The sequence below is a fragment of the Oryctolagus cuniculus genome, chromosome 16 (genome assembly GCF_964237555.1).
Source record: "Oryctolagus cuniculus chromosome 16, mOryCun1.1, whole genome shotgun sequence".
Taxonomy (NCBI): domain Eukaryota; kingdom Metazoa; phylum Chordata; class Mammalia; order Lagomorpha; family Leporidae; genus Oryctolagus; species Oryctolagus cuniculus.
In genome coordinates this window covers 8,275,637-8,301,896 of record NC_091447.1, presented here as the reverse complement: position 1 = coordinate 8,301,896, position 26,260 = coordinate 8,275,637, and the positions used below count along the sequence as shown (strand labels likewise).

At 46.7% G+C, this 26,260-nt stretch overlaps 1 protein-coding gene across 7 annotated transcripts in view; it reads right to left on the bottom strand.

Moving 5' to 3' along the window:
- Positions 1 to 26,260, bottom strand: part of BZW2 (basic leucine zipper and W2 domains 2) — a 72,324-nt gene that overhangs the window by 27,119 nt on the left and 18,945 nt on the right. For all 7 annotated transcript variants that reach the window (XM_051832559.2, XM_070059577.1, XM_070059580.1 and 4 more), the window contains 5 exons: positions 20,471 to 20,647; positions 15,549 to 15,652; positions 10,749 to 10,814; positions 5,419 to 5,554; positions 1,619 to 1,728 (listed from right to left, as the gene is read on the bottom strand). In XM_051832559.2, the coding sequence (XP_051688519.2) occupies positions 1,619 to 1,728; positions 5,419 to 5,554; positions 10,749 to 10,814; positions 15,549 to 15,652; positions 20,471 to 20,647 (593 nt within the window). The remainder of the gene's footprint in view (positions 1 to 1,618; positions 1,729 to 5,418; positions 5,555 to 10,748; positions 10,815 to 15,548; positions 15,653 to 20,470; positions 20,648 to 26,260) is intronic.

Sequence of the window (26,260 nt, the reverse complement as noted above, 5' to 3'; positions counted from 1 at the left end):
AATTAAAAAAAAAAAAAAGACAATTTGGACACACATGTTCAGGAAACAAACATTTCTCCCTGGAGAGTGAAACTGCTGCTCCCGTTCCTCCTTCGTGTGCTCACCCAACAACTCTTGGCGCAGGCAGAGCCCAGCGCACAGACAATTCCTGCCCTCACGCAGCAGATGGCGCTGCTGGCGTCAACCACCCATGAGTCTCACTCCCAACACACAGAAGCCTGCCAAGAATGGCCACGTGTTTTTTTTTTTTTTTTTTTTTTTTTCCCTTTAAACAAAGTGAAGTGACTTAAACTCAGCAGGCTGCACCTGCTCTCCCTCAGGGGAGCATCCAAGGCCCCCTCCTCCTTGCTATGCCTGTCTGCAGGAGCTGGGAGCAGTCGGGAGGAGGGGCTGGATTTGCCGCCTCGCTGCCAGGCGTGCCAATGACCTTACTTTTGGATGTGCCTAAGGAGTTCACAGCACTCTGTGGCCCTGTCCTCTGTCGCCAAAACAGAACGGCCCAGCTGGGAGCTGCACCTTGAGCTGGAGCCCCAGGGTGGAAAGGCACCAACTAGGGCAGGCTTAGAACCAGAAGCCAGATCCCTCCCCACCAGGGTTCGTGGTTTTGGGATCTGCCCTAAGGCCTCTGGATAGGGGCTTCTGGGACCTCCCCTGGCAGGAAATATTTGCTGAATGCAAATCACAATCACCCACACAAAGGAACTAGAATCCAGGCTTCATTTTCTTTGTCACAATCTGAAGACTGAAGTGACATAAACGGGATTACTGCTTTTCAGGAGACAAAGGGATTTTAAGTGACTGAAAATGCCAAGCCAAGTGTTTATAGTTAAAATTATTTCCAGAGACAGTTCTAGAATTAGCCCAACTTTGTACAATAGGAGAGAAAAAGGGAAGCGATGCTGTGAGAGGGAGGTGGTGGGGTGCGTGGTGTCTAAGAGTTCATCCTAGAACTGTAACAGAGCCATTACACTCAGAGCAAGCTTTGATGACTACACAGCTGTCACTTCTACCAGAAAAGGGTTCCAAGCGAGCAGTCAGAAATGATAAGAACAAATTACTTTTCTTGGTTTTCTTTGAAAAATTCAAAGATGGCAAGACACAAAAGTCCCCATAAAGGAATGCAAACAATGGAAGCTTCGCCTGAACAGTGAACTTGCTTGCTCTCTTCAAACAGCTTAAGTATTTCTAGAGAAATCTAGGTGAAACTTCTAGAAACTCCTATTTTGTCGGTAAAGTCTTTCACCACCAGTTTGGGGGTCAGTGCTAACGCCTGCCCAGGACACCGTAAGTAATCTAATTAGGTGAGGCTGATGGGATTTTTATCATGTTAACAGCTTAAGTTTCTACAAAGTCACTGACTGGTTACAACGCCAAGTTTTAGTTCTGCTAGAATATTCAGCGCGCCAACAACAGCTCCCAGGTTTAGAAGTGTCTCCTAGTCACTGGGAGCTTTCAGTTTATCATGCCGCTGGTTCACTTGAGAAAGGAGGATGGAGTTAGTTTCTATTTGCCATTCTCACAGCAAATCCACTCAGCCCAGGGCCCTCGCAAGAAACCCCACCACCAACCCCCACCCAGAAGCAGGGTGCCCGCGATACCCTAAGCAGAAGGCACTCACAAGCAGCCTCTTGTCTAGGTTGGCTTTTCTCAAGGAAGAGGTGACAGAGTTGGCATCTTTCTCTGCCATCCAGGCTTTGAAAAGCTTGACAGCAAACGAGGCCGCAATGCCTGCAGAAACAAAACACAGGATTTCATTCCTCTCCTGCGCAGGTCTGCGAGCTTCCCTGAGATGGACAAATAACTGAAGCCTCGACTGGGGACAACGGAAAAATAAAGCTGAAAATATTCCTGGATTCACGCCTTGCTACCTGATTACAACTGGGAATTTCTTTATTTTCTTTCTTTCTTTTTTTTTTTTTTTTTTTTTTTTTGGTTTGACAGGTAGAGTTATAGACAGTGAGAGAGAGACAGAGAGAAAGGTCTTCCTTCCGTTGGTTCACTCCCCTAATGGCCGCTACGGCCAGCGCTTCGCCGATCCGAAGGCAGGAGCCAGGTGCCTCCTCCTGGCCTCCCGTGCAGGTGCAGGGCCCAAGCACTTGGGCCATCCTCCACTGCCCTCCTGGGCCACAGCAGAGAGCTGGACTGGAAGAGGAGTAACCGGGTCTAGAACCCGGGGTGCCGGTGCCACAGGCGGAGGATTAGCCAAGTGAGCCATGGTGCTGGCTGAACTTATTTTCAGAACCAGCATTGTAGCATAGCAGGTAAGGCAGCTGCCTGTGACGCCGGCAACCTATACGGGTGCTGGTCCAAGTTCTAACTGCTCCCTGCTGATGGCCTGGGAAAGCAGTGGAGGATGGCCCAAGTGCCCGGGTCCCTGTACCCAAGTGGGAGACCTAGAAGAGGTTCCTGGCTTCCGGCTTTGGCCTGGCCCAGCTTCGGCCATTGCGGCCATTTGGGGAGTGAACCAGTAGATGGAAGATCTCTCTCTGTGTCTCCCTCCCTCTACCTCTGCCTTTCAAGTAAATAAAATAAACCTTCAAAAAAATTATTTACTTTTATCTTGATCAAAAACCTTTTTAAAGCCCAGTGTCTTCAGTGGTCCCACCTGTTTCCCTCTGTGTTTCCTATTTAAAGCAGGGGTTGTGAAGCTCAATAAAGTAAACCATATCCCGTGAGTGCTGGTTCAAGTCCTGTCTGTAACTTCTGATCCAGACCCCTGCTAACGCCTCTGAGAAGGCAGCTGATGATGGCCCAAGCACTTGGGCCCCTGCCACCCTGGCTGTTGCCATTTGGGGAGTGACCTGGCGGATGGAAGATTCTCTCTGCCTTTCAAGTAACTAAATCTTAAAAAACAAACAAACAAAAAATTAACAGTGACCACTATAGGTACAGCTATAGATGAACACGCATCATATACTTTACAATATTCCTTTTTGTAAAAGAGAATTTAAAAATACCCTTAAGCTATACTAAGGCTATTCCAAACCAAATATTTTTTTCCTGGATTTTTAAAAGTAGTTATGAAGATAGTTATATTAATTAGAAAACTATTGCATCACATATCCCCATTTATATTATTGATTTATTTTCAAATACAAAGAATCAGGATCTGTGGAAATCTCAAAGTCTATGTTTATGTTGCATTTCTTTGGTGAAGAGTTAAGGCACGGACGAAATGCTCAGCTGGTTTTTCTGAACTGAAGGTTCCACTATTGTTGGTGGCCTTCGAGAAACCACCTTTGAGCTGGAGCTGAGGCCATGAATGACACTGGGGGAAAATACGAGGCCCGAGTGGTATTTCTGTTTGTGCTGCTTCTATATTTATTGCTACATCGGAAATAAATGCCCTCATCTTCCAGCTATGTGCAAGTAAAGGCATCGGACTGATCCACTACTGATAGAGACGTCAACTCTGGCAGATTTCCCTCACTTGAATAAACAGGGGAACTAGGAGAAAAAAAAAATCATGGCCGTGACAATCAAATATGCATTATAAGCTGGAGGCTTTTACGATAACTACTTAACATAGATTTTTTAAAAACAGTATCATTAGTTTATTAAATCAATATAAAATTTAAACTTATGTAACTAAATGAAAATCAAATTAACACCATTCTGTAATCTTTATTAAAGTAAGAAAAGTAAAGTGTGCTAGAAAGTGGGAGTTTAAAAATCTACATTTCAACCAAACTACTCCTTTGCATTAAAAATGTCTCATGGTGGAAAGCTGGTTCATTCCACACAGTGAGACGATGCTATTTTCTTGGCCATTTGTTGGGTACGAGGTTGGGGAAAGACAGTTTCCTGATGCTCTTCCAAGCAGGAAGCAAGCAGTTAAACCTCTGGTTTCTAAAGAAGGTGCACTATATGGAAGACCTGCATGATACCAGCGCCATGTTCCTCTCATAGCAGATCTTCTTCTTGTCTCCCCACCTAAGGTTTTACTATAGAAATTCTCAGACATTGAAAAGCTGAGCCAATCGCATGCACCTAAAATCTGTTAGCTGTCAATATTTTGCTCTATTTGCTATACTACATACAATAATTTATTTAGAATATTTGCTTTATTTATAACATCTATAAATATAATTTATTTAGAATATTTGCTTTCCTACATCTAATGACTGCACTTCTGGATACATGTGAAAGGAAGTTGCAGATGTCACAAGATTTTAGTGCAAGCTCAGAGGCAAGTATTTTCTGTTATGATTGCTGGGATCGTTCACTATAATTAACATTTAATGTTTGTACTCTATCTTGTGTCTCTGTGTGTAACATGGCTAGCGACAGATGTGTGACACATGGTGAATTGTCTTCAGGAACACTTTCAACAGCAATATTAACAACATACCAGCAACAGAGTCCAGACTGTCATTACGTCTACACTATTTTAAGTCAAAAAGCTATAGAGGATTTCTGAATACCCTTTGTTTCTTGATTCACAATTCTTTACTTAGTACTTAGTCACGAGAAAACCATAAGCTCTTTCATTACAGGCATGAACAAGGCTAGGACCTGACACACGTAGGAGGAAAACTCTTCATGTTCTCAAGGAAAAAAAAATAAATAAAAGATGGTCTCACAAAAGGCCTTTTAATTTTATTTTTAAGGAAAAATAATGCTTTGTGTTGCATTATAATTGGAAAATTATTACCTTCATAGAAGAAAACAGGCCACTTTTGTTTTATTCTATAACCAAATCATTGCCTGCATGGCTGTCAAACTCTGGATGCCTTGGAATTACAAGGGGGCTGGCTCTTTGTGATGCAGGCGCCCTGCCTCCATTCAGAAACCCTCCCATCTCTAAAGTGACATCCGAGAAAACATCTGAGCATAGGTCTCCCCGGACCCCCAAGCAAACAGCTGAGAAAGGGGGGTCCTGTTAGGGGGAGGAGGCACTGTTTGGGAGGAGCCCTGTATGGGCTGGTACAGCACATAAAAGAAAAGCGCTACCGGTTGGCATTTTGTGTCCAAGGACAGACAAAAAGGTTAAGCGTCCCAGGAAGCAGAAAATGGCCCTACATGATGAAGCATCGTCCCGACATAGCGGGACAGAGAAATGGTCTGGACCAGCTCAACCCGAACTCCGCACTGAGTATTGACAGCTGCCACTCTAACTTGCTGGTAGCCTTTAAATGTCTCTGTGCAGGTGTGTGCGGTTTCCTACACACTCCTCCTTTCATTACTGGAGGGACTATTCATGAGGGTACTTCCAAAGAGCTCACGGAGAATGGACAGGAAAGAGCGGCTCATTTCGGTGGCGGACACTTGAATGCATGTGGCTTTTCTCCCCGGGAGCTCTCTGAAGCGCCCCCTCCCACACGCAGGCATTCTGCTTCTGTGCAGGAGCCCCTGGTGGTCTACCAGCGACTGCTGGCTCTTGTTGTTGTTGTTTTTTTTTTTTTTTTGCAAAATTACCTTCTTTGACCAAGCTGTCGGTGAAGAGGCTGGTGAGGATGCTGGCGGGAAGGGTTCCGTTGCCCAGCAGGATCCCGGAGAGCATCGCCAGTTTTGTCTGCTCCGTTTCAGAAAAGGCTTTAAGGAAGAGGAGAAGCTGCGGGTCAAACAAAAGAAACCGTGTGTAGCAAGCATGGGACTCCAGTCGGGGAACAGCAAGCCAGCCATCCGCCGGTGGTGAGATGCTGTGCGGACACGCGGGCACAGGCGAAGCAGGGCTACCCCTCACTGGGAACACACATGGAAAGGGGCTTCAGGAAGTCCACGGAGGACCCGTATTATGAAAAGCCTATGCAGGAATCTCGAGAATATTTTGCGCTAGAATCCACTTGCTTTTGATCTTCCCACAAGCTCTTTGAAGTCACCACATCTCCAGCTACAAATGGGATATGGAAAGGACCCTTACCAGACACATCTTTCTTCTGAGTTTGCTCACACACAGCCATGGATACTACTAATGGGAACAAAGTGACACGTGGCACCGTGTACATACAAAATTTGCATATGGGGGCCGGCTTGGTGGTGCAGCGGGTTAAAGGCCGGCATCCCAACAAGATAATGGTTCGAATCCTAGCTGCTCCACTTCTGATTCAGCTCCCTGCTCATGTGCCTGGGAAAAGCAGCAGATGATGTCCCAAGTCCCTGGGCCCATGTGCTCACATGGGAGACATGGAAGAAGCTCCCGGCTCCTGAATTTGCATTGGCCCAGCTCCAGCCATTGAGGCCATCAGGGGTGTGAACCAGAGGATGGTAGCGCTCTCTCTCTCTCTTTCTCTCTAACTATGCCTTTCAAATAAATAAAAAACAAGTCTTTAAAAAGAAAATGAAAATTTGCATTTGACTCTGTATGTATAAACAGGTAAGAATACACAACAGGCACGATGTTTTCTGAAACACATTACATCTCACATTTGTCACTACTTTAGAGGTTCCCCTTCCCCCTGGCCACATGCACCTACTTTCTTCGGGGAAGAATGGACTTTCTTTATGGCAGGAAAAGAAAGCCAGGACATGCACTTTTGGACAGCTCATATTTGTCTGCCCAAAGCATCCACTCATCTTCAGGGCAAGGCCACTGAGGGAGAAAATGGTCTCTAAGATGCTGATGGCCTCTGTAGACCAATCATGGGCTTGCACGCTGCAAACCTTGGCTCATGCGGCTTGACCAACCAGCTTTGGGGATGACAGCACAGAGAAGGGTGAAGCCAGCTCCTAATGAGGCTGTGGGAAGTAGGCAGAACACGGTTGGAAGAGCAAGGCCGCAAGGGGGATGCCGCCTGGGGCCCTCTGGGCCTTACTTTCCAGAGAGGGCAATTGAGAAAAGCAGCGACCCCCAAAATTTTGAATGAAAGCCAAAAGCAAGGGGCTTACACCCCACTTCCCATTTTGGATCCTGAGAGCAGCCAGTCTTGTGGTGTGCTCTCCTCTGGTCCAGCTCTCCATTTCACCTCTCCGCAGACTCACATACTATTGGCACAACTCCCTCACCAACTGTGTAAGGTGGGTAGGGCAACGGTCAGGATTCCTCAATGGCCAAAGGAGAATTACTCTGCACAGAGGCTAGGGGAGTCGCCAACTACTTACATGCCAAGTAAGTGGCAGAACTAGAACCAAACCTGTCCATTTGACTTCCAATCCACACCTATTAAATTGTCAACAAATTGGGATGGGCTTGCAGCTGCCAATGATGGCTTGCAAAGCACGCATGCCATGTTGGAGTGCCTATGTGACAGTCCTGGCTACTCTGCTTCCAATCCAGCTTCCTGCTAACGCACACCCTAGGAGGCAACACCTGGGAGCCCAAGTCCTTGGGTTCCAGCCATCCAGGTAGGAGATCCAGGTAGAGTCCTGGGATCCTGGCTTCAGCCTGACCCAGTCCCCATTTGGGGACTGAACCAGAGTATGAGAGCTCTCTGTCTCTCTGCCTTTCAAATAAAATCCAATCCAGCTCCTTGCTCATGTGCCTGGTAAGGTAGCAGATGATGGTCCAAGTACTTGGGCCCCTGCCACCCATGCAGGAGACAAAGATGGAGTTCCAGGCTCTTGGCTTCAGCCTGGCCCAGCCCCTGCTGTTGCTGGTATTTGGGGAGTGAAAAGTGGATAGACAATTATCTACTTTTCTCTCTATCTCTCTCTGTCACTCTTCTCTTCAAATAAATAAACAAAATCTTTTTAAAAATGAGTGAAAAGTAGCTTTAAAATGTTAACACCATTTCTTTAAGTATATTAATAAAACTCCCATTCACTTAGAAATATACTTAATTGCAATGAAATGGGATAAATTAGATCATTCTAAATTAATTAACTACACTGTACAACATTCCAATTAGAGGCTGCATTTTTATGACAGAGTTGGTTTTAAAAAGAGAATAAAAAAGGGAGAGAACGATCCAACATGGGAAGCAGGATACACAGCAGACTCATAGAATGGCAGATGTCCTAAATAGCACTCTGGCCTCAGAATCAGCCCTTAAGGCATTCGGATATGGCTGAAGAGCCATGAGAGTATTTTAGGCATGGAAAGCCAAGACACTCTGGAGGAGAAAAAAAAAAGAAGAAGACCTAAATGAAAGATCTCTGCGAGTGAGATCCCAGTAGAAAGAACAGGCCATCAAAGAAGGAGGTACCTTTCTCTGAAGGGAGGAGAGAACTTCCACTTTGACTATAGCCTTGTTGAAATAAGATCAAAGCTGGCGAGCTCAGGGGGCTTCCATGGCCTGGGCAACTCATGACTAGAGCCTGGGGAGATTGCTGATGCCTTAAACAAGAGTGTCAAATTGTTAAGTCAACAACAGGAGTCACTGTGCACTTACTCCCCATGTGGGATCTCTGTCCTTACTGTGTAGCTCAATGTGAATTAATGATATGACTAGTCAAACAGTATTTGGCAATTTGTGTTCTGTGTGGGTGCAAACTGATGAAATCTTTACTTAATATATACTAAATCGATCTTCTGTATATAAAGATAATTGAAAATGAACCTTGATGTGAATGGAATGGGAGAGGGAGCGGGAGATGGGAGGGTTGTGAGTGGGAGGGAAATTATGGGGGGGGAGCCATTGTAATCCATAAACTGTACTTTGGAAATTTAAATTCACTAAATAAAAGTTAAAAAAAAAAGAAAAAAAATTGTAAAAAAAAACCGATGGAAATATTAGGAAGAAAAAAAAGTCACTCTTGCAATCATATTCATCATGAGAGGAATGGTTAAAAGTTTTCAAGGTTCACATGAACGGAGAGATGTAAACACATGAGTGATATTAATAGACATGGTGAGGCTTAATTAAACTCTTTACGTAATTCTTCCTTCAACATTTCCATTCCTACATTAAACAAGCATCTTTTTCAGCACCTAGCAGTGCAAAGAATAAATCATTCATTTTCCACTAAAATTATTTTTTCATGTTGGAAAAAAATAACACATGGTTGTTGGACAAGATCATCAGGGCAGAATGATACAATGTAACAAATACCCCCTTAGAACTAGCTAGCAGCAGTGGGACAAGTATGCCTGCCTTTCACATGGATACACACATAGTATATGCCTATGTTTTGTAAATAATTACATGCAGACACACATACTGTTTTTACTGTATGAAGTGCTGAGGATAGCTAACACTTGCTGTCTGCACCAGACATCTTTCTGATCCCTCAGGTGCCCAGTTCCCCAGTTACAGAAAAGGCAGTGGAACACAAAGAAATCAGGCAGCATGCCCACGGTCAATCTGCTCTAAGCGCTGCCTTTTCACTTGATTTACCACGGGCCTTCTCCCTCATCAACTCCTGGGCTCACGCCGCCTCCTTTAACAAGCTGCCTGGCATTCCACTACCTGTACAGACAGACCTCCATATAATTAACCAGTCTCCTACCCAAAACCATTTAGGCTATTTCACAATACTGATAAAGCTTTTACAGGAGAGAACTTCAAAAGGCTTGTGCAGAATGAAATTAAGAGGTAAATTTACCTAGATGCAAAGCTATTTTGAAATCCCTGCATTTTTTTTTTCATCAAACATATTTCCCATGAACTTTCTAATCTTTGCTTACACAACTTTTATACATCCGTGCCGAAGGATTTTTACAAATGGTGAGCTGGGTCAGGGACTATGTGAATTTATTAACAAATGGTTTGCTGCTAACATGTTCTTTAATATTACTGATAGGGTGAGTAAATGGGGAAGATTTGGCAGTCACTTAGTGTGGTTACTTCCTTACTTAGGCAGATAGCTACAGCTGAAGAAAGTAGGAATGCAGAAATCTGTAACAAGGTAGCACAGTGAGTGCTGGACATAGACAGCAGAAGAGTTCCAGATCGGAGGAGGAGCCATGTTGCAATGAGGAAAAGAATTTTCAGAAGGAGCTGCCTGGGATATGGTGACTCGGTAGGGGCTAATAACCCTGTTGGGCACTTTGAATGTTATTGCATTTACTCCTACAACAACCCTAAGGTACACTGGTACAACTATTTTACTGATGGAGAAAAGCACCCAGATTGATGCCTATGAACCCCACCTCCAAAGACATGCTTTTAATCCTCCTTACCGAATTGTGTCTTCTCCACTTAAAGAATTCTGCTGAGTACTAACTGAGCTTCCTGCTTTAACAAACTTTTCCTAAATCGCCCCAGCTGTCTTACCTCAGGATATATTTATTTTCTTTAAAAAAAAAAAAAGATTTATTTATGTATTTGAAAGTTAGAGTTACACAGAGAGAGGACAGGCAGAGAGAGAGAGAAAAAGAGGTCTTCCATCCGCTGGTTCACTCCCCAACTGGCCACAATGGCCAAAGCTAGGAGCCAGGAGCTTCCTCCCAGTCTCCCACACAAGTGCAGGAGCCCAAGGACTTGGGCCATTTTCCACCGCTTTCCCAGGTCAAAGCAGAGAGCTGGATCAGTAAGTGGAGCAGCCGGGACTCAAACCAGCGCCCATATAGGATACAGGCACTGTAGGTGGCAGCTTTACACTCTATGCCACAGCGCCGGCTCCAAGATATATTTATTTTCCTTTTGTGTCTGTAATCTCTGGTTGTGATTTTAGGCTCTATGAGGTCAGAGGTCCTGTTGTGTAAAACTATGCCTACCAAACAAGCACACTGTCTCGTATTAGTTAGAGTAATGGAAAAAGCCCGGAACGGTCATACATTTCTTCCTGCAGAAAGCTGACAATTTATTAAACATTTACCAAAAAGTTACTATGTCCCCAGCCCTTCCTGATACCATTGTGAATGCAAATTTTGTGTTCCCTCCCATTTGTCACCTTGAATAGATAAGTATTATCATTAGAATATTTACCTTTTTCATTTCATCCTCAAATGCCTTTTCCAAATACTTGTACCTCCTGATGAGTTTGTTGAAGACCTAAACATGAAAGAGAACCAGAACATATCCCGTAAGCAATTTTAGAAAGCACGGAAGGAGGGGTAGAAATTCGTTATGACCACGTTGTAGATCTATAAAAATAAAAACAGGTGGGAAGACGGGCTGACCCTGTGATATGAGAGCTATGAGCTTTTCAAAGGAGTTACTAGGACTGAGGGAACAAACAGGGCCAAATTCACTCAGGAATATAACAGACACAGAAACCAAAAGTAACTCTGGTGAAGATGAACTGAATGGGATTTTTAAACTGTGAGACACAGATGTGGACAACAACCGAAACCAGGAGTTCCAGATACAATGGCACAGATCAGGAACAGTTCTAACTCCAGGCAGGAAAGGATTACTGGCCCTACAATCCGGCATTCGGTTAAAGCTGAGTAGTTTACAACTGCCTGCCAGTGGGGCTTGAGACAGCTGGGTTACGTTGACCGATGCTCTTGTTGAAGTAGGGGTTCTGTAAATATTATTCTCATAGCTGCCTTGCTCTTCCAATCATGACACACTCCCAGGAGACTTCTGTGCTGTGACTACCCCTGCTTCTCCAGGTGATCAGCATGGAGTCTGAGACTGACAGGAGAAACTGCAGCTGCCTTTTACCGGGAAAGAACAAACCACCCGGGCAGCGAACTGACATGCCGCAGAAAACAGAAATGACGTGGTATGAAAACCCTCTGCATTCAAACGTCATTCAGCTACAAAGTACAAAGTGAGCTACCCACATGCAACGTGAATTCCCACTGAAACATTCCTGTCCACTTAACTTCTCTCTGCCTCACCACACTGCTGACCCAGTTTTTTTTTCTGCTGATCTACACGTAGGCAATAATTTTTAAACTCAGAAACCACAAATCAAAGTTTTCCTCAGAGACCCATATTCCACATGAAAAAAAAAATCTGTACAAAGAAACTGTCCTATTTAGGTACCAGGAAGAGGCGAACTCCTTCATCTCTGCGTATGGGAAGATGGTAGGGATGTTTCCTCCAGGACTACTTTTTTTTTTTTTTTTTTTTTTTGACAGGCAGAGTTAATGAGAGAGAGAGAGAGAAAGGTCTTCCTTCTGTTGGTTCACCCCCCAAATGGCTGCTATGGCCAGTGCTGCGAAGATCCGAAGGCAGGAGCCAGGTGCTTCTCCTGGTCTCCCATGCGGGTGCAGGGCCCAAGCACTTGGGCCATCCTCCACTGCCTTCCCGGGCCACAGCAGAGAGGCGGACTGGAAGAGGAGCAACCGGGACAGAACTGGCCCCCCAACCGGGACTAGAACCTGAAGTACCAGCGCCGCAGGTGGAGGATTAGCCTAGTGTGCTGCAGCGCAGGCCCCTCTAGAACTTCTTAATTGATTGTTGGCACTGGAAATCAAACAAGGGATCATGTACCTTGTGTTTGCATTCATTTGATCCTCAAAGAAATTCTGTGGCAAGGAGCAAGCAGGCAATGATTGTTACTTGGTAGATCCGAAAGATCTACGCTTCTCCTAAATATCATAACTATATAAAATGATGATTATAATAACTTCTGCTAAATACCAGAGCCGACTGCAGACGGCAGCTTTACCTGCTATGCCATAGTGCTGGCCCGCTGTTCCACTTCTGATCCAGCTCCCTGCTAATAAAATAAGCTTGGGAAAAAGCAGAAGATGGCCAAATGTTAAGGTCCCTGCCACCCACATGGGAAACCTGGATGGAGCTCCTGGCTCTTGGCTTCGGCCAGGCCCAGCCATCTTCTACTGCTTTCCCAGGCCATCAGTAGGCAGCTGCATTGAAAAGGAGCAGCCAGGACTCAAAGCTGGCTGTTGTGGCCATCTGAGGAGTGAACTAGCATATGGAAGATCTCTCTTTTTCTGTCCGTCCGTCCCTCCCTCCCTCCCTCACACTAACTATGCATTTCAAATGAATAAATAAACCTTTGTTTAAAAAGGGTAAGAAATCTCTTCACTAAAATGTCATGTAATGAAAAAAATTTCTTTCTTTTTTTATTTGACAGATAGAGTTAGCGTGAGAGACAGACAGAAAGCTCTTCCTTCCATTGGTTCACCCCCCAAATGGTTGCTATGGCCAGAGCTACACCGATCCTAAGCCAGAAGCCAGGTGCTTCTCCTGGTCTCCCGTGCGGGTGCAGGGGCCCAAGCACTTGGGCCATCCTCCACTGCCTTTCCGGGCCACAGTAGAGAGCTGGACTGGAAGAGGAGCAACCAGGACTAGAACCTGGCGCCCATATGGGATGCCAGCGCTGCAGGCAGAGGATTAACTAAGTGAGCCACGGCGCCAACCCTGAAAAATAATTTCTTAAAGTATAAATTCACAATAGCCACATACCTCAAACAACTTGACTTACCATACTTAGTGCACATTAATGAGAAATGATATGGTTTCTAGCATAAAAGTTAGATCAGGGCTGGTGCTGTGGTGCAGCTGGTTAAGCCTTTGTCTGCAATGCCGGCATACCACATGCACATTGGTTCGAGTCCCATATGCTCTACTTCAATGCAGCTCCCTACTGAGAGCCTGGGAAAGCAGTAGAAGATGGCCCGAGTGCTTAGACCCCTGCACTCATGTGGGAGATCCAGCTGAAGCTCCTGGCTCCTGGCTTCAGATCAGCTCAGCTCCGGCTATTGAGGCCATTTGGGGAAGGAACCAAAAGATGGAAGAACTCTTGTCTCTCCCTCTCAATAAATAAATAAATAAATCTTTAAAAAAAAAATTCTGATCACTTGGCTGAGGTTAATTCTATGGCCTCTTTCATCTAGCTAGGCCATCACAAAAGGTCTAACAAGGGAGGTATTGACCTAGTACTTGCTCTGAGCTGAAGCTGGGAATAACAACTGAATTTGAGAGGGGTCAGTAGCAGCGGTCATTGTGTTACAGCAGATTAAGCCGCTGATGGGGAAGTCCACATCCCACATCCAAGTGCCTGGGGTTGGTCCCAGCTACTCCGCTTCCGATCCAGCTTCCTGCTAATGCACCTGGAAGGTAGCAGGCGATGGCTCAAGTATACTGGAGTCACCGTCACCCACATGCTAGACAAGGACAGAGCTCCTGGCTCCTGCCTGCTCCAGCCCCAGCTGTTGTGGGCATTTGGCAAGTGAACTTTTGGATGACGGATATCCCCGCCTACCCCGTGTCTCTCTGCCTTAACGAAATTAAAAAAAAAGTCAGGGACAGAAGCAGAATAGGAACACTCCAACATACTAGCCTATCAAGATGCAGCGAGGTCCAACTTTACAGGGCGACGTATCACAGACTGTACCACCTAACAACTCCCACCATTTCCTGACCTTTTCTAGGGACACAGATTTAATTCTAACCAACCCAACCCAATGCATGCAAAATCTTTTTATTTATTTATTTTTAAATTTTTTTGACAGGCAGAGTAGACAGTGAAAGATAGAAACAGAGAGAAAGGTCTTCCTTTGCCGTTGGTTCACCCTCCGCGGCCGGCGCACCGCGCTGATCCGATGGCAGGAGCCAAGTACTTATCCTGGTCTCCCATGGGGTGCAGGGCCCAAGTACTTGGGCCATCCTCCACTGCACTCCCGGGCCACAGCAGAGAGCTGGCCTGGAAGAGGGGCAACCGGGACAGAATCCGGCGCCTCAACCGGGACTAGAACCCGGTGTGCGGGCGCCGCAAGGCGGAGGATTAGCCTAGTGAGCCACGGCACCAGCGCAAAATCTTATCTCATTACTCTGATGCAAATCTCTCAGTTTCCAGTGAGGCTGATCCTGCCTTCCTCTGGTTGAAGACTGGTTTCCTCTCCACTGGGCTGCCTGGCCTTATGTGACTTTTTCCCAGCAGGTTCCTTGTCTTGCTCTCATTGATCTGCAAGGCCTTCATGTACTTGAGAACTGAATCTCTCACAGGTTCTCAATATTTACAAATATTTTCTTACAAGAATACCTAACAGCCCAGAGATCCGACGTGTCAAACTTTAATTGGTCCTCGGTTGATTTCTATACGGCGCTCACCTTTCCACACTGACAGAAGCAATCCCACAGCGACTACGCCACCTGTGTCACCCACACAGATGCAAGCGCAGCTGCGGATGAAGTCTCCCAAGTGGCATTTCTGGGTCAAAGGGAAGATACAGTGCAAACTTGCTTTCCCCAGGACAGGACTAATCTACATTGCCACAAGCTATGGCTGCGAGCGTCTGGTTCCCGCATTCCTTTACAGGTGAGAGGTTGAAAAACAGTATTTTCCTGTAGCTTTAATGCTAGTTGTCTTTTAATTTTTTTAAATTTATTTTTGAAAGGCAGAGTTAGAGAGACAGAGATAGAGAGAGAGGTCTTCCATCTGCTGGTTCAGTCCCCAAATAGCTGCAACAGCCAGGGCTGGGTCAGGCCAAAGCCAGGAGCCTGGAACTCCATCTGGCTCTCCAGTGTGGGCAGCAGAGTTCCAAGTGCTTGGGCCATCCTCGGATGTTTCCCCAGGCACATCTGCAGGGAGCTGGATTGGAAGCCAGGACACAAACCAGCACCTTGATATGGAATGAATGACACCATTGCAGGCAGTGACTTAACCTGCTACACCACAATGCTGACTCCACGTCTGCTGTCTTAAGCTGAACGCAGTTGAGTAGATCTTTGCATATTGAAGCGCTAACTAACATCCTTGCTGACACAGTGAGTCAGAGTTCCTGAACCTGAATGCTTCCCCCAGTCTTGTTCACATTCTTCCCTGCCCACACAAAAGGGCCATCTCCGGAAGACAGGCTCTACCTGAGCGTAGTTCCGGATGGTTTCGTGATCTTCATTTGCAGAGAACACACAGTGGTTGGTCATCTTGGTCTTGTCACCATCATCTATGCGTGTTCCGCCTGGGGCTGAAAAGAGAAAGGTCGCTATGGTGAGGGTTCAAAGAACAGACCAACTCCTGCACAGGAGGAGAGGCACAGGGGTTGACGTGAAATCAGTCACACCAGCTTTCACAGAAGGGTGCACACGTGTAGATGCACACGTGTTGCTCCACATTTTCGTTTCCAGTGTAATACCAAAGGGTGGTCCTTGCCTTTGTTAGTCTAGCACTACAAATCAGCTTCACTCCCAAACACATCCTTGACCCTGGAAGATAAACCACCACCCGTATTTACTTAATTTTATCCCATGATTCTCAGGGAAGCTCCTGCTATTTCCCGCACTGGGATATGGTTCTCTCCGTCAGGCTGGACTCTCCAGTGCAGCAACTATGGAACTGAGCGGACCTGACTCCAACAGTAGATCTTGGTGGCTCCTGCCCGGGTAGGTATGCAAGCTGCTCCCTCCGTCAGGGTTGTGTGGCTTGTACCCTGACTGCCTGCCCTTTGTACCCGACAGCCCTACAGCTGGGTCGTCTGGGAGTGAATTCTGCGTGCTATCTGATTCTCATTCCTCATGGACCCGAGGGAAAGAATGCCCATATCCCCTCGACAATTTAACTTTCCCTACACCACGGCTCCTCCGCTAAGTTTCAATGGCGGCCATCACAAGCACTGGTTTGATCAGAAGAGCAGAATCAGAACACTGGCTCTCAAAGAAGGAAGTACTTTTCTTAGAAGGGAGGAGAGAGCTTCCACTTGGCTTATGGCCCTGTCGAAATACTGACAGTTTGTGGACTCAAGAGGCTTCCAATGCCTTGGCAGCTCATGGCAAGAGCCTCGGGTGATCACTGACATCATAAATAAGAGTGTCAATTGTTAAATCAACAACGGGAGTCACTGTGCACTTGCTCCCCATGTAGGATATCTGTCCTTAACGTGTTGTACTATGCGAATTAACTGTAAAATTTATTTGCAAACGGTACTTCATACGTTGTATGTCTGTATGGGTACAAATTGTGGAAATCTTTACTTAGTATATTCTAAGTTGATCTTCTTTATATAAAGTTAATTAAAAACAAATCTTAATGAAAAATGGATGGGTGAGGGAGTAGGAGGTGGGATGGGAGTGGGAGTGGCAGAGTGGGTATGGGGGGAAGAACCGCTATATTTCTAATGCTGTACCTATGAAATTTGTATTCATTAAATAAAAGCTTTCTTAAAAAAAAAAAACAAAAAACAAAACACTGGCTCTATTGTTTTCCAATTCTACGTCACTGGAATTAGGGTAGAAGGTTGGAGTGGGCCGAGGAAGAGCTTAACTACCATTTCTAGCATATGACTTACAGCAGCACGGTGCCCGGCACCAATGACTCAGCCGTGATCAAAGTTGAAAAGGCAGACTCTCCTCATCACAGACTCCTGTCACTCTGTGCATGCCAGCATTTACCAGCCTTGACTTAACCTGTGATTTCTGACCTGTGCATGCAAAAGTCCATATGCAGCCACCTCTGCTGGTAACGCATGCTACCAGGCAAAGGAAAAGTCGGCCGAGCTACAGTTGTCATAGTTCATCTGTTTTACGGGCCACAGACACCAGTCTGAAGTTTTAAGTAACTAGATTTTTTCTTAATTAGAGATTTATTTATTTGTTTGAAAGAGTGACAAGGAGGTACAGACAGAAATCTTCCATCCACTCGTGGACTGACGGGTCCACTCGTCAGACGGCCCCAATGGCTGGGGCCAGGCCCGGCTGAAGCCAGGAGCCAGGAGCTTCACCTGGGACTTCCCCATGGGTGACAAGGGCCCAAACACTTTGGCCAACTTGTGCTGCTTTCCCAGGCCATTAGCAGGGAGCTGGATTGGAAGTAGAGCAGCCAGGACACAAATCAACATCCAAATGGGATGCTGGCATTGCAGGTAGTGGCTTTACTTGCTAAACCATAACACCCTAGCCCCAAGTAATTACTTTTCAGAGATTTTAGCTCCTTCAGGGGTTAATTTATAATTAGCTTATGCACAAGATTTAATTAGTCCTTTTAAATGGACATGACCACCTGGAACAAAATTTTAGTGAGATGATCACCTTGGCGCAGGCACCATGGCTCAGTAGGTTAATCCTCCACTTGCAGCGCCTGCATCCCATATGGCACCAGTTCTAGTCCTGGCTGCCACTCTTCTGATCTAGCTCTCTGCTATGGCCTGGGAAAGCAGTAGAAGATGGCCCAAGTGCTTGGGCCCCTGCAACCACATGGGAGACCAGGAGGAAGCTCCTGGCTCCTGGCTTCGGATCAGCACAGCTCCAGCTGTTGCAATCACCTGGGGAGTGAACCAACGGAGGGAAGACCTTTCTCTCTGTCTCTCCCTCTCACTGTCTAACTCTACCTCTCAAATAAATGAAAATAATCTTTTTTTTTTTTTTAAAAAGATGATCATCTTAATCTAGAAACTGGGCAAATGATTCCTATCTGATAAAAATTAAATACTAAAAAGACTAAAATTGAAGTTATAGACTTTCCTCCTGAGAGGTGAGTTTAAAAAGTGCATTCTAGGTGCTGGCGCTGTGGCGTAGCAGGTAAAGCCACCGCCTGCAGTGCCGGCATCCCATATGGGTGCCTGTTCGAGTCCCAGCTATTCCACTTCGATCCAGCTCTCAGCTATGGCCTGGGAAAGCAGTAGAAGGTGGTCCAAGTCCTTGGGTCCCTGAACCCAAGTGGGAGATCCAGAGGAAGCTCCTGGCTTCTGGCTTTGGATTGGTACAGCTCTATCCGTTGCTACCATCTGGGGAATGAACCAGCAGATGGAAGAACCACCTCTCTCTCTCTCTCTTCCTCTGCTTCTCTTTGTGTGTAACTCTGACTTTCAAATAAATAAGTAAATCTTAAAAAAAAAAAAAAAAAAAAAAAAAAAAAAAAAAAAAAGGAAACCAGGGGCCAAATATGATTGGCATCCGAAGAGCTAGGCTAGGTCTCACGGCTGGGGACAAGAATGGCAGAGGGTCAACGGTGCGGCATGGATGTCTACAATCGACCAGTGCAGTTGGCCGAGGCTCTGGCAAGACCCACACCTTGCTGAGGATCATTCCTGTGCGGCATTTATTTGTGCACAGACCAAAATAAGCATAATTCAGATAGTAACCACAGGGGAGGATGTTCAACTCTACCACTAATTTAAATTTTATTCTGAAAACATCCATCACTCACCAAATTGACAAAGATCTACAAGACTGACAAAGTAGCTACTGTTCCATAAAAAGTTAAATATAAACAGGAATTCATGCTTTTTGACAAACTGCTAAGTAGCATATTCTTTGTGAAGGCTGGTTGTCTTTCTGAGGTAGATACAAAGATGCAGATATAAATATCTCCATCCTTTAATCCACTAATCCCTGGCAGGTACACACAGGTGTAATCAGATAAGAGCAGAAAGCTACATGCATGCACACCGGTAACCTTGTAGCAAAAACCAAAAACAAATGTCCATTCACATCAGTTTGGTTTTAATTCTTTGTGATGAGACAGGGGCACTGGGTGAGTTTGGACACCCACATCCCATACTGCAAGCCTGCATCTGATTTCCAGCTCTGCTCCTGATTCCAGCTTCCTGCTGAAACACATTCTGGGAGGCAGCAGGCGATGCAGGCTCAAGTAGCCGGGTCCCTGACGCCCGTGTAAGAAACCTAGACCGAGTTCTAGGCTCCTAGCTTTGGGTTTAACCGGCTCTAGCTGCTGCATCTGGGGAGTGAGCCAGCGAATGGAAGATCTCTGTGTGCCATCCAATAAAATAAAATAATAATCATAAAGAAAACTGAAGAAGTTTGGTTTTAGCAGTTATTTCCTGAAGAAAGGCACGGATGGCACTGGGGGCAGGAGAACCTTTCTCTGTGAGGACGTCGCAGCACAGGCAGCACCCCGGGCCCCCAACCCCATCTTTGAAACAGCAAACAGCAGAGCAGTTCCACACTGGAGAACTCGGGGTCCCTGGCCGGGGAGACTTGGGTACTTTACGGCTACGACAGAAACCGGCGAGAACGAGGCTCTGAGAGTGACTCTGAGGGGAAGAGGGGCGGTTCTGGCCGCTGACACACATTGGGATCAGGTGCTGAGCATTCTTTCCCTGCACGTTTCTCTGTCTTCAAGGATTTCTGATCTTCTATCACGGCCCCTCCTTGCTAACTGCAGTGCGCACAATCAAAAGGATTTAAAGAAAACCAAAACCAAAAACTAGGCCTATATTATACTCCCTAGACACGCTGCTATGTACGGATGAAGTGACATTACCTCAGTCTTCCACAGCAAAGCAGGCAAGAGCTATAAACATGAACAGAAACCTCAGGCCGGGGCCTCTCCCTAGGAGTACCATCCCACACTGTAACTTAGGTACAATTACAGACCTTCCACTTGCAATTTTTATCAACTCTAACCAAGATTCTACCTGATATGGGGGAATTAAAAATACAGGGCTGGGGCTGGCACTGTGGCGCAGTGGGTTAAAGCCCCAGCCTGCAGTGCTGGCATCCCATATGGGTGCTGGTTTGAGTCCCGGCTGTTCCACTTTCGATCCAGCTCTCTGCTAGGGCCTGGGAAAGCAGTGGAAAATGGCCCAAGTCTTTGGGCCCCTGCACCCGTGTGGGAGACCTGGAAGAAGCTCCTGGCTCCAGAACAGTGCAGCTCTGGCCATTTCGGTCATTTGGGGAGTGAACCAGAGAAATGGAAGACCACTCTCTCTCTGGCTCTACCTCTCTCTGTAACTCTGCCTCAAATAAATAAAATAATTCTTCAAAAAAAAAAAAAAAAATACAGGGTTAGCTCAGGAAGACATTCGCGTGCGTCATACCGCGCAGCTTACCAAGCATGCTGCCAGCCACCAGGATGTCGAAGAGCGTGTCGGCATAACGACGGTAATCTAACCTGGAGCCCGTGGAGTCCAGAAACTTGGCTACAGCTTCAAGGTCATCGCCAGCTTCATTAAGTCCCTGGACAAGTGTATCCCTGAAGACTGTGGGTTCGAATTTCTCTTTTTCATCTAAAAATAAAAACATTTTTATAGGATTATCTCTTAGGTACACATCCTCATTCCTCCACACATGGTGTTTCCTTTGACAGGTGATTTTCAAAAAGCTGAAAGACAATGTAAAGTTTTTCCTTTTTTTTTTTTTTGGATTTGCATGGTCTGCAACCCCTGATTAAACACTGATTCGAAGAAAATAGTTTATTTCTGTTCAAGGGCCACAGAAATATTTGAATTCTCCGATACTCTAACCATCAAAAATTAAACTAAGCACCAGGAGGAAGCAATAAGGAGGGTTATCATAGGATAAATTACTCCAGGGTGAGTACTTGAACATTCAGTACAGGGGTGGGTATTTGGCCCAGCGGCTTAAGGCACTGCCTGCGTTCCTTATCTGAGTGCCTGGTGTGAGTCCCAGCTAACAGGAAGAAGGTGACAGCCCAAGTGCTTGGGCCTCTGCCACCCACATGGGAGACCCTGATGACCCTGATGGAGTTCCAGGCTCCTGACTTTGGCTTCACCCAGCCCTGGGCTGTTGTGCAGGCATCTGGGGAAGTGGCGAATGGAAGATGTCTTTCTCTTGCTCTCTCTGCCTTTCAAATAAAATGAAATGAACAGAAATTTTAAAAATATTCAGTATGTATAATGAGCTATGTATGTATACCGAAAGCTTCAGAGTAAATATTGTAAATATTCAGTCTTTTTACCTTTTGAATTCTTTTTTAAAAAAGATTTATTTATTTATTTCAAAGTCAGAGTTACACAGAGAAGGAGAGGCAGAGAGAGACACAGAAAGACAGAGAGAGAGGTCTTCCATCTGGTGGTTCACTCCCCAATTGGCCACAACAGCTGGAGTTACGCTGATCTGAAGCCAGGAGCCAAGAGCTTCTTCCAGGTCTCCCATGAAGGTGCAGGGGCCCAAGGATTTGGGCCATCTTCTACTGCTTTCCCAGGCCACAGCAGAGAGCTAGATCAGAAGTGGAACAGCTGGGACTCAAACCAGTGCCTATATGGGATGCCAGTACTGCAGGCAGTGGCTTCACCCGCTACACCACAGCGCTGGCCCCTTGAATTGTTTTTTCAAATGTTATTTATTTTCAATTTCAAAAAGCACCCAGGTGATGTGGTGGGTTAAGCCGCAGCCTGCAACACCTGCATCCTATATAGCCACCAGTTTAAGTCCTGGCTGCTTCACTTCCCATCCAGCTCCCTGCTAAGGCCTGGGAAAGCGGCAGAAGATGGCCCAAGTGCTTGCACCCCTGCACTCTTATCAGAGACCCAGAAGAAGCTCCTGGCTTTGGTCTGGCCTAGTCCTGGCTGTTGCAGTCATTTGGGGAGTGAACCAGCAGACGTAGACTTCTCTCTGCCTCTCCCTCTCTGTAACTCTGCCTTTCAGATAAATAAACAAATCTTTAGGGAAAAAAAAAACCAAACAAAAAAAACACCAAAAGGTGCGTGTGTGTTGCACACACACATGCACACAAACACACACACCCCTTGCATTTTGCTGGTCAACAGCTGGAGCTGGGCCAAACTGAACTCAACCCAGGTCTCCAAGATGGGTGGCAAGGACCCAAATCCTTGAGCCTCCCAGGGTGTGCATGACCATGAAGCTGGAACTGGACAAGTTAACCATTAGAGTGGCATTTTTGTCCCCTTTGGTAGCTTTGGGATCTGCAAGGAGGGAAGGCCTATACTTCCAGAATGGAAAGTTCCTACCTGTACTTGTGGGGAAGAAAAGTCCTTGTCAAGGTCCCTGCAGGTGCCTAAAGGTCAACCAGTGAGGATCAGACCCGCCTCTACCTTTAATTCCCATGCCCTGAATCTATAAAAGGAGCTCTCCCAATCTCTGACGCACGACTTCCCCGGTCCCCGCTCTATTGCTCTGTTGGGGCCGTGGAACCTCACCCGGGAGCGGAACCCCAATAAAAGCCTGTGAATTAACTGATTCGTCTGCCTGGGAAGATTTGTTATGCGCTGGACGGACACCTTGCACCGTTCTGCAAATCTTGTCAATGCCTGGCCCAACAGCTGACAGCTGACTTCCCACATGCACTGCCTTGGGTGTATCACAATTTCTCCCAGTCCTTAGGTCTCTGGACAATTTTGCTGTAGACTCAGGAGAAAACCTGTGACAGAGGCAAATAATGTCTTCAGTTACTTATTTATTTTTTAATAAAAGCCGTTTTTGTTAGGTAGGAAGTTAGAAATCAGCCTAGGTGAGGAGTCTAAGGAGAACAAAACTTTTGGGAGAAGGAACGAGGCAGCCTTGGAAGCAGCTACAAAGTCCTGCCCACACCCAGGTAACTTCACAGGTGCTCCCAGCCTTGCCAGGAGGAAGGCGGCCTAGGGGAATCCTCACTCTCCTCTCTGAGTAATAAAACCCAGGAGGAATCTCAGCTATTTCTCACCAGCAAACCCTCTGCCTTGTAGAAGGTTGGTTTGGACAAAGCCAGTGCCATGCAATGGAAAAGAAGCAGAAGAAGGCAAAGTAGAGAAGAGAATGAGAGGGCTAAGGACAAAGCCCACCCCTCCCCCAGTCAAGCCAAAGGGATTCATGGGGGTGATGAATTCTGGGGGGCAGTGCAGCACCCTGCAGCTTCTCGGACAGAAACAAACAAATAAACCAAAAACCCCACCAAGCCACATATAAAGCTCAACCCGCTCTTGACAAGCCCAAGCGACAACTCTGCAGTCTAGGATTTTGGTGTGCAGCCAAATTATTCAGATACGGAAACGCGAAAGTAGGAGGTCAGGAGACGCCCACTGCTACAGGCAAAGGGGAGAAACAGGATGCGGCGATGCCTCCTTGTGGGTCACGGTGACATGTCAAGCTGGTGACATGTCAAGCTGGTGACGTGTCCAGCGGATGGCTCCACAGCTGGTCCGGAAGGCAGGCTGACCCGGAGTTCTACAGTACCGTAATACAATGTGATGTGATCCGGAGATATTCCTGCAACACCCCAGTGCTGCCAGAATTCCTGAAGCGTTTATATTAAGAGATTTACAGGGCAGAAGGAAAGGTTCGGGCTGAGACTGGCTCTCAAGCACAGAAAGCGAAGCCAGCGAGAGTTAAGTGATTAAAGTCATTAAATCCAGAGATGATGAAACGATGCTCAGAAAAAGAGCCAAGGACAGCATGCGCAAAGGTCACAGCGGCTCGAATCCCAAACACCCGTCTAGCTGAGATGATGACTCCACGGAAGGCTAAGAAGGGGGAGGACTGTGAGGGGGCGGGCAGTGAAAGCCAGCCGACTCCTCACCCTCCAGGGCAGGAAGCGCACACCTAATACCTCCCACGGAAAAATCAAGAAATAGCTCCATGAGAAGGCTACTTGGCCCCCAGGAAATGTTCCCAACAAAGCAAGCCGCTGGGAGACCTTGCAGGAGCTCTGTGCCAGCCGCCTTGCCGCTGTTGTAACATGTCTTGCAGAAGTGTCTGTGTAAGCCACGTACACCCCTAACTTTGGTAATATTAAAACTACACTGACTACCTGTAGGCCAGCAAGAGGGATGGGCCAGCTCTGGCTAACATCACTGACATCAGCATCAGAAGCGGAGGAAGAGAACCCCTTGCCCAGTACCAGCCAGAGCCATGCAGCCTGAGATACCAGCGACGCGCACAGAAATGAACTGCACTGACAGTCGTGAACAAAAGGCACAAAGTCCTTTTGATGCCCTAAGAGCAAAACGCTACGCAGCCAAGGACATGCAAATGCCGACTGCAGAGGAAAGTATAATTAGTGTGTTGTTGTGCAGAGGGGCGGCAGTCGGCCAGGAGCTCCGGAGGAATGTACCATGAAGGACTGCACGAGGGGGTAACCGAGTGGTAACCGTGCCCTGTCTGCTCCCTTCCCCGAGGTCTAGCTACACGGTCATTCTCCTTTGCACTCTGAAGAAGGTGCATTCTTTCCTGTCCTACAAGAGGACTTGGTTTTTAACTTGAGATGACTTGAAAACCTGTGTTTGGAAAGCAGCTTTCTCCTCCCATTATAATTTTCCAGAAGAACTGCCAAGGAAGGGGAAAGGTGAACGAGGGAAGACGGTGCATCACGGCCAAGGGTGTTTCAACACGTTGGGTCAGAAAGGCCAGCACAGAGCTCAGGAGCCTTCGAAGGTCACGAGGGCACCGCAGGACGAATAATGCTTTTGCAGGATGGAAAAACAGCTCGCACCTGTCAAGGTGTTCAACAAGAGGAAGAGAAAATCCCTAAGCAAGACAGCGACAGGAACACCAATGGAAACTTGGGGAAGGAAGGCAACAGTTCAACCCAAGATCCATTTTCATTGAAATATTGTTCATGTTTCATCTGAGGACAGCAGAAATACCACCAAGACCCCAACACAGATCCGCTACCAACTTCTTAGAGTTTCCGTGGGGGCACTCGCGCCTCCCTGAAAGTGGGAAGCATACAACAAGGGTCTCAGCTTTATAATGCACTGTGAATCCCAAGTGTGACCCTAAGGAGCTGGTTAGAATCGCCCTTGCCCTGACAGAAACGGGCCTGGTTCTGACCCTCCAAAACACCTGTAAGTGTCCCAAGTGCCAACTACAGCAGCTGGTGAATACAGAGTTGTTGTTGTTGTTTTTTATAAATGTGCTAATGCAAGGATAAACAGCGAAAGCCACCCGTCTTTCTGGAAGCCACTGGGGTGCAGTAAATGAGTGAGCAATATTAAGTACCTTTTAACCACACACATGCATCTACCTATGTATACACTTCAAGTTTTAAAGGCTTACTCAGTTAACGACTCCGTTTTACTGTGAATCTAAGGGATTTCAAGTCAGTAACACAGAACTAAAGTTAGGGGGAAACCTGAGTAGCCGGTCACTCTGATGCCTGCATTTTGGTCATCTTTTCCCTACTGATTATCATTCATTTTAACCCAATTATTCCATAAAATTTACCAGTGAGGGGGCAGTTTTGTTACTAAATTATTTTATTTAGCAAATCAGTGGCCCAGGAGAGAGAACTTTAGCCTTGCAGTCACGCAGCCACACTAGAAAACCCGACCACTTTGGAGAACGCACCCTAAGCATGCCGTGAGGATTTCCGGAAGACGTCAGAGTGGGTCTGGATGGAGTTACTGTGACACCTCCAGCCAGGATGTCTGCGTTCGAGAACCTCATCTGCCCGCTAACCTGGCACAAAGGAGCATGAGCCTGGCTAGGGAGTGGCTTCAGAGTGGGCAGAGAACTTCAGAGGGCAGCCCATCAGCCCACACAATGACCCTGAAGATCCTCACCTCCACAAACTGCTGCTAACCCCTGCCTTGACGTCGGCCCTGTCCTCTGGGCAAAGAAACTCTGACACATGATACACCATCAGAGGTGAGTCACTATTCCAAGGAGCGGACAATGAAGCTGACTCATGGGCTCCCTACGTGTTAAATTCCACCCAGAATCTAAGGCGTACACATCCAGAACCCTGACAAGGACTGTGCATCTCTCAGTTCTCCCCGGGGTCTCCAGCTGCACACCCTACGTCAGCCAATGAATCTGGGTTCCCACCTGAACACAGAGCTGAGGGGCCACACCCCTAGTGGAACCTCTGCTGGCTCCAGTGCTCACTACAGATGCAGATCCAGGCAGACTGGCACAGGCCATGGCCAACCCGCCCCAGCCTT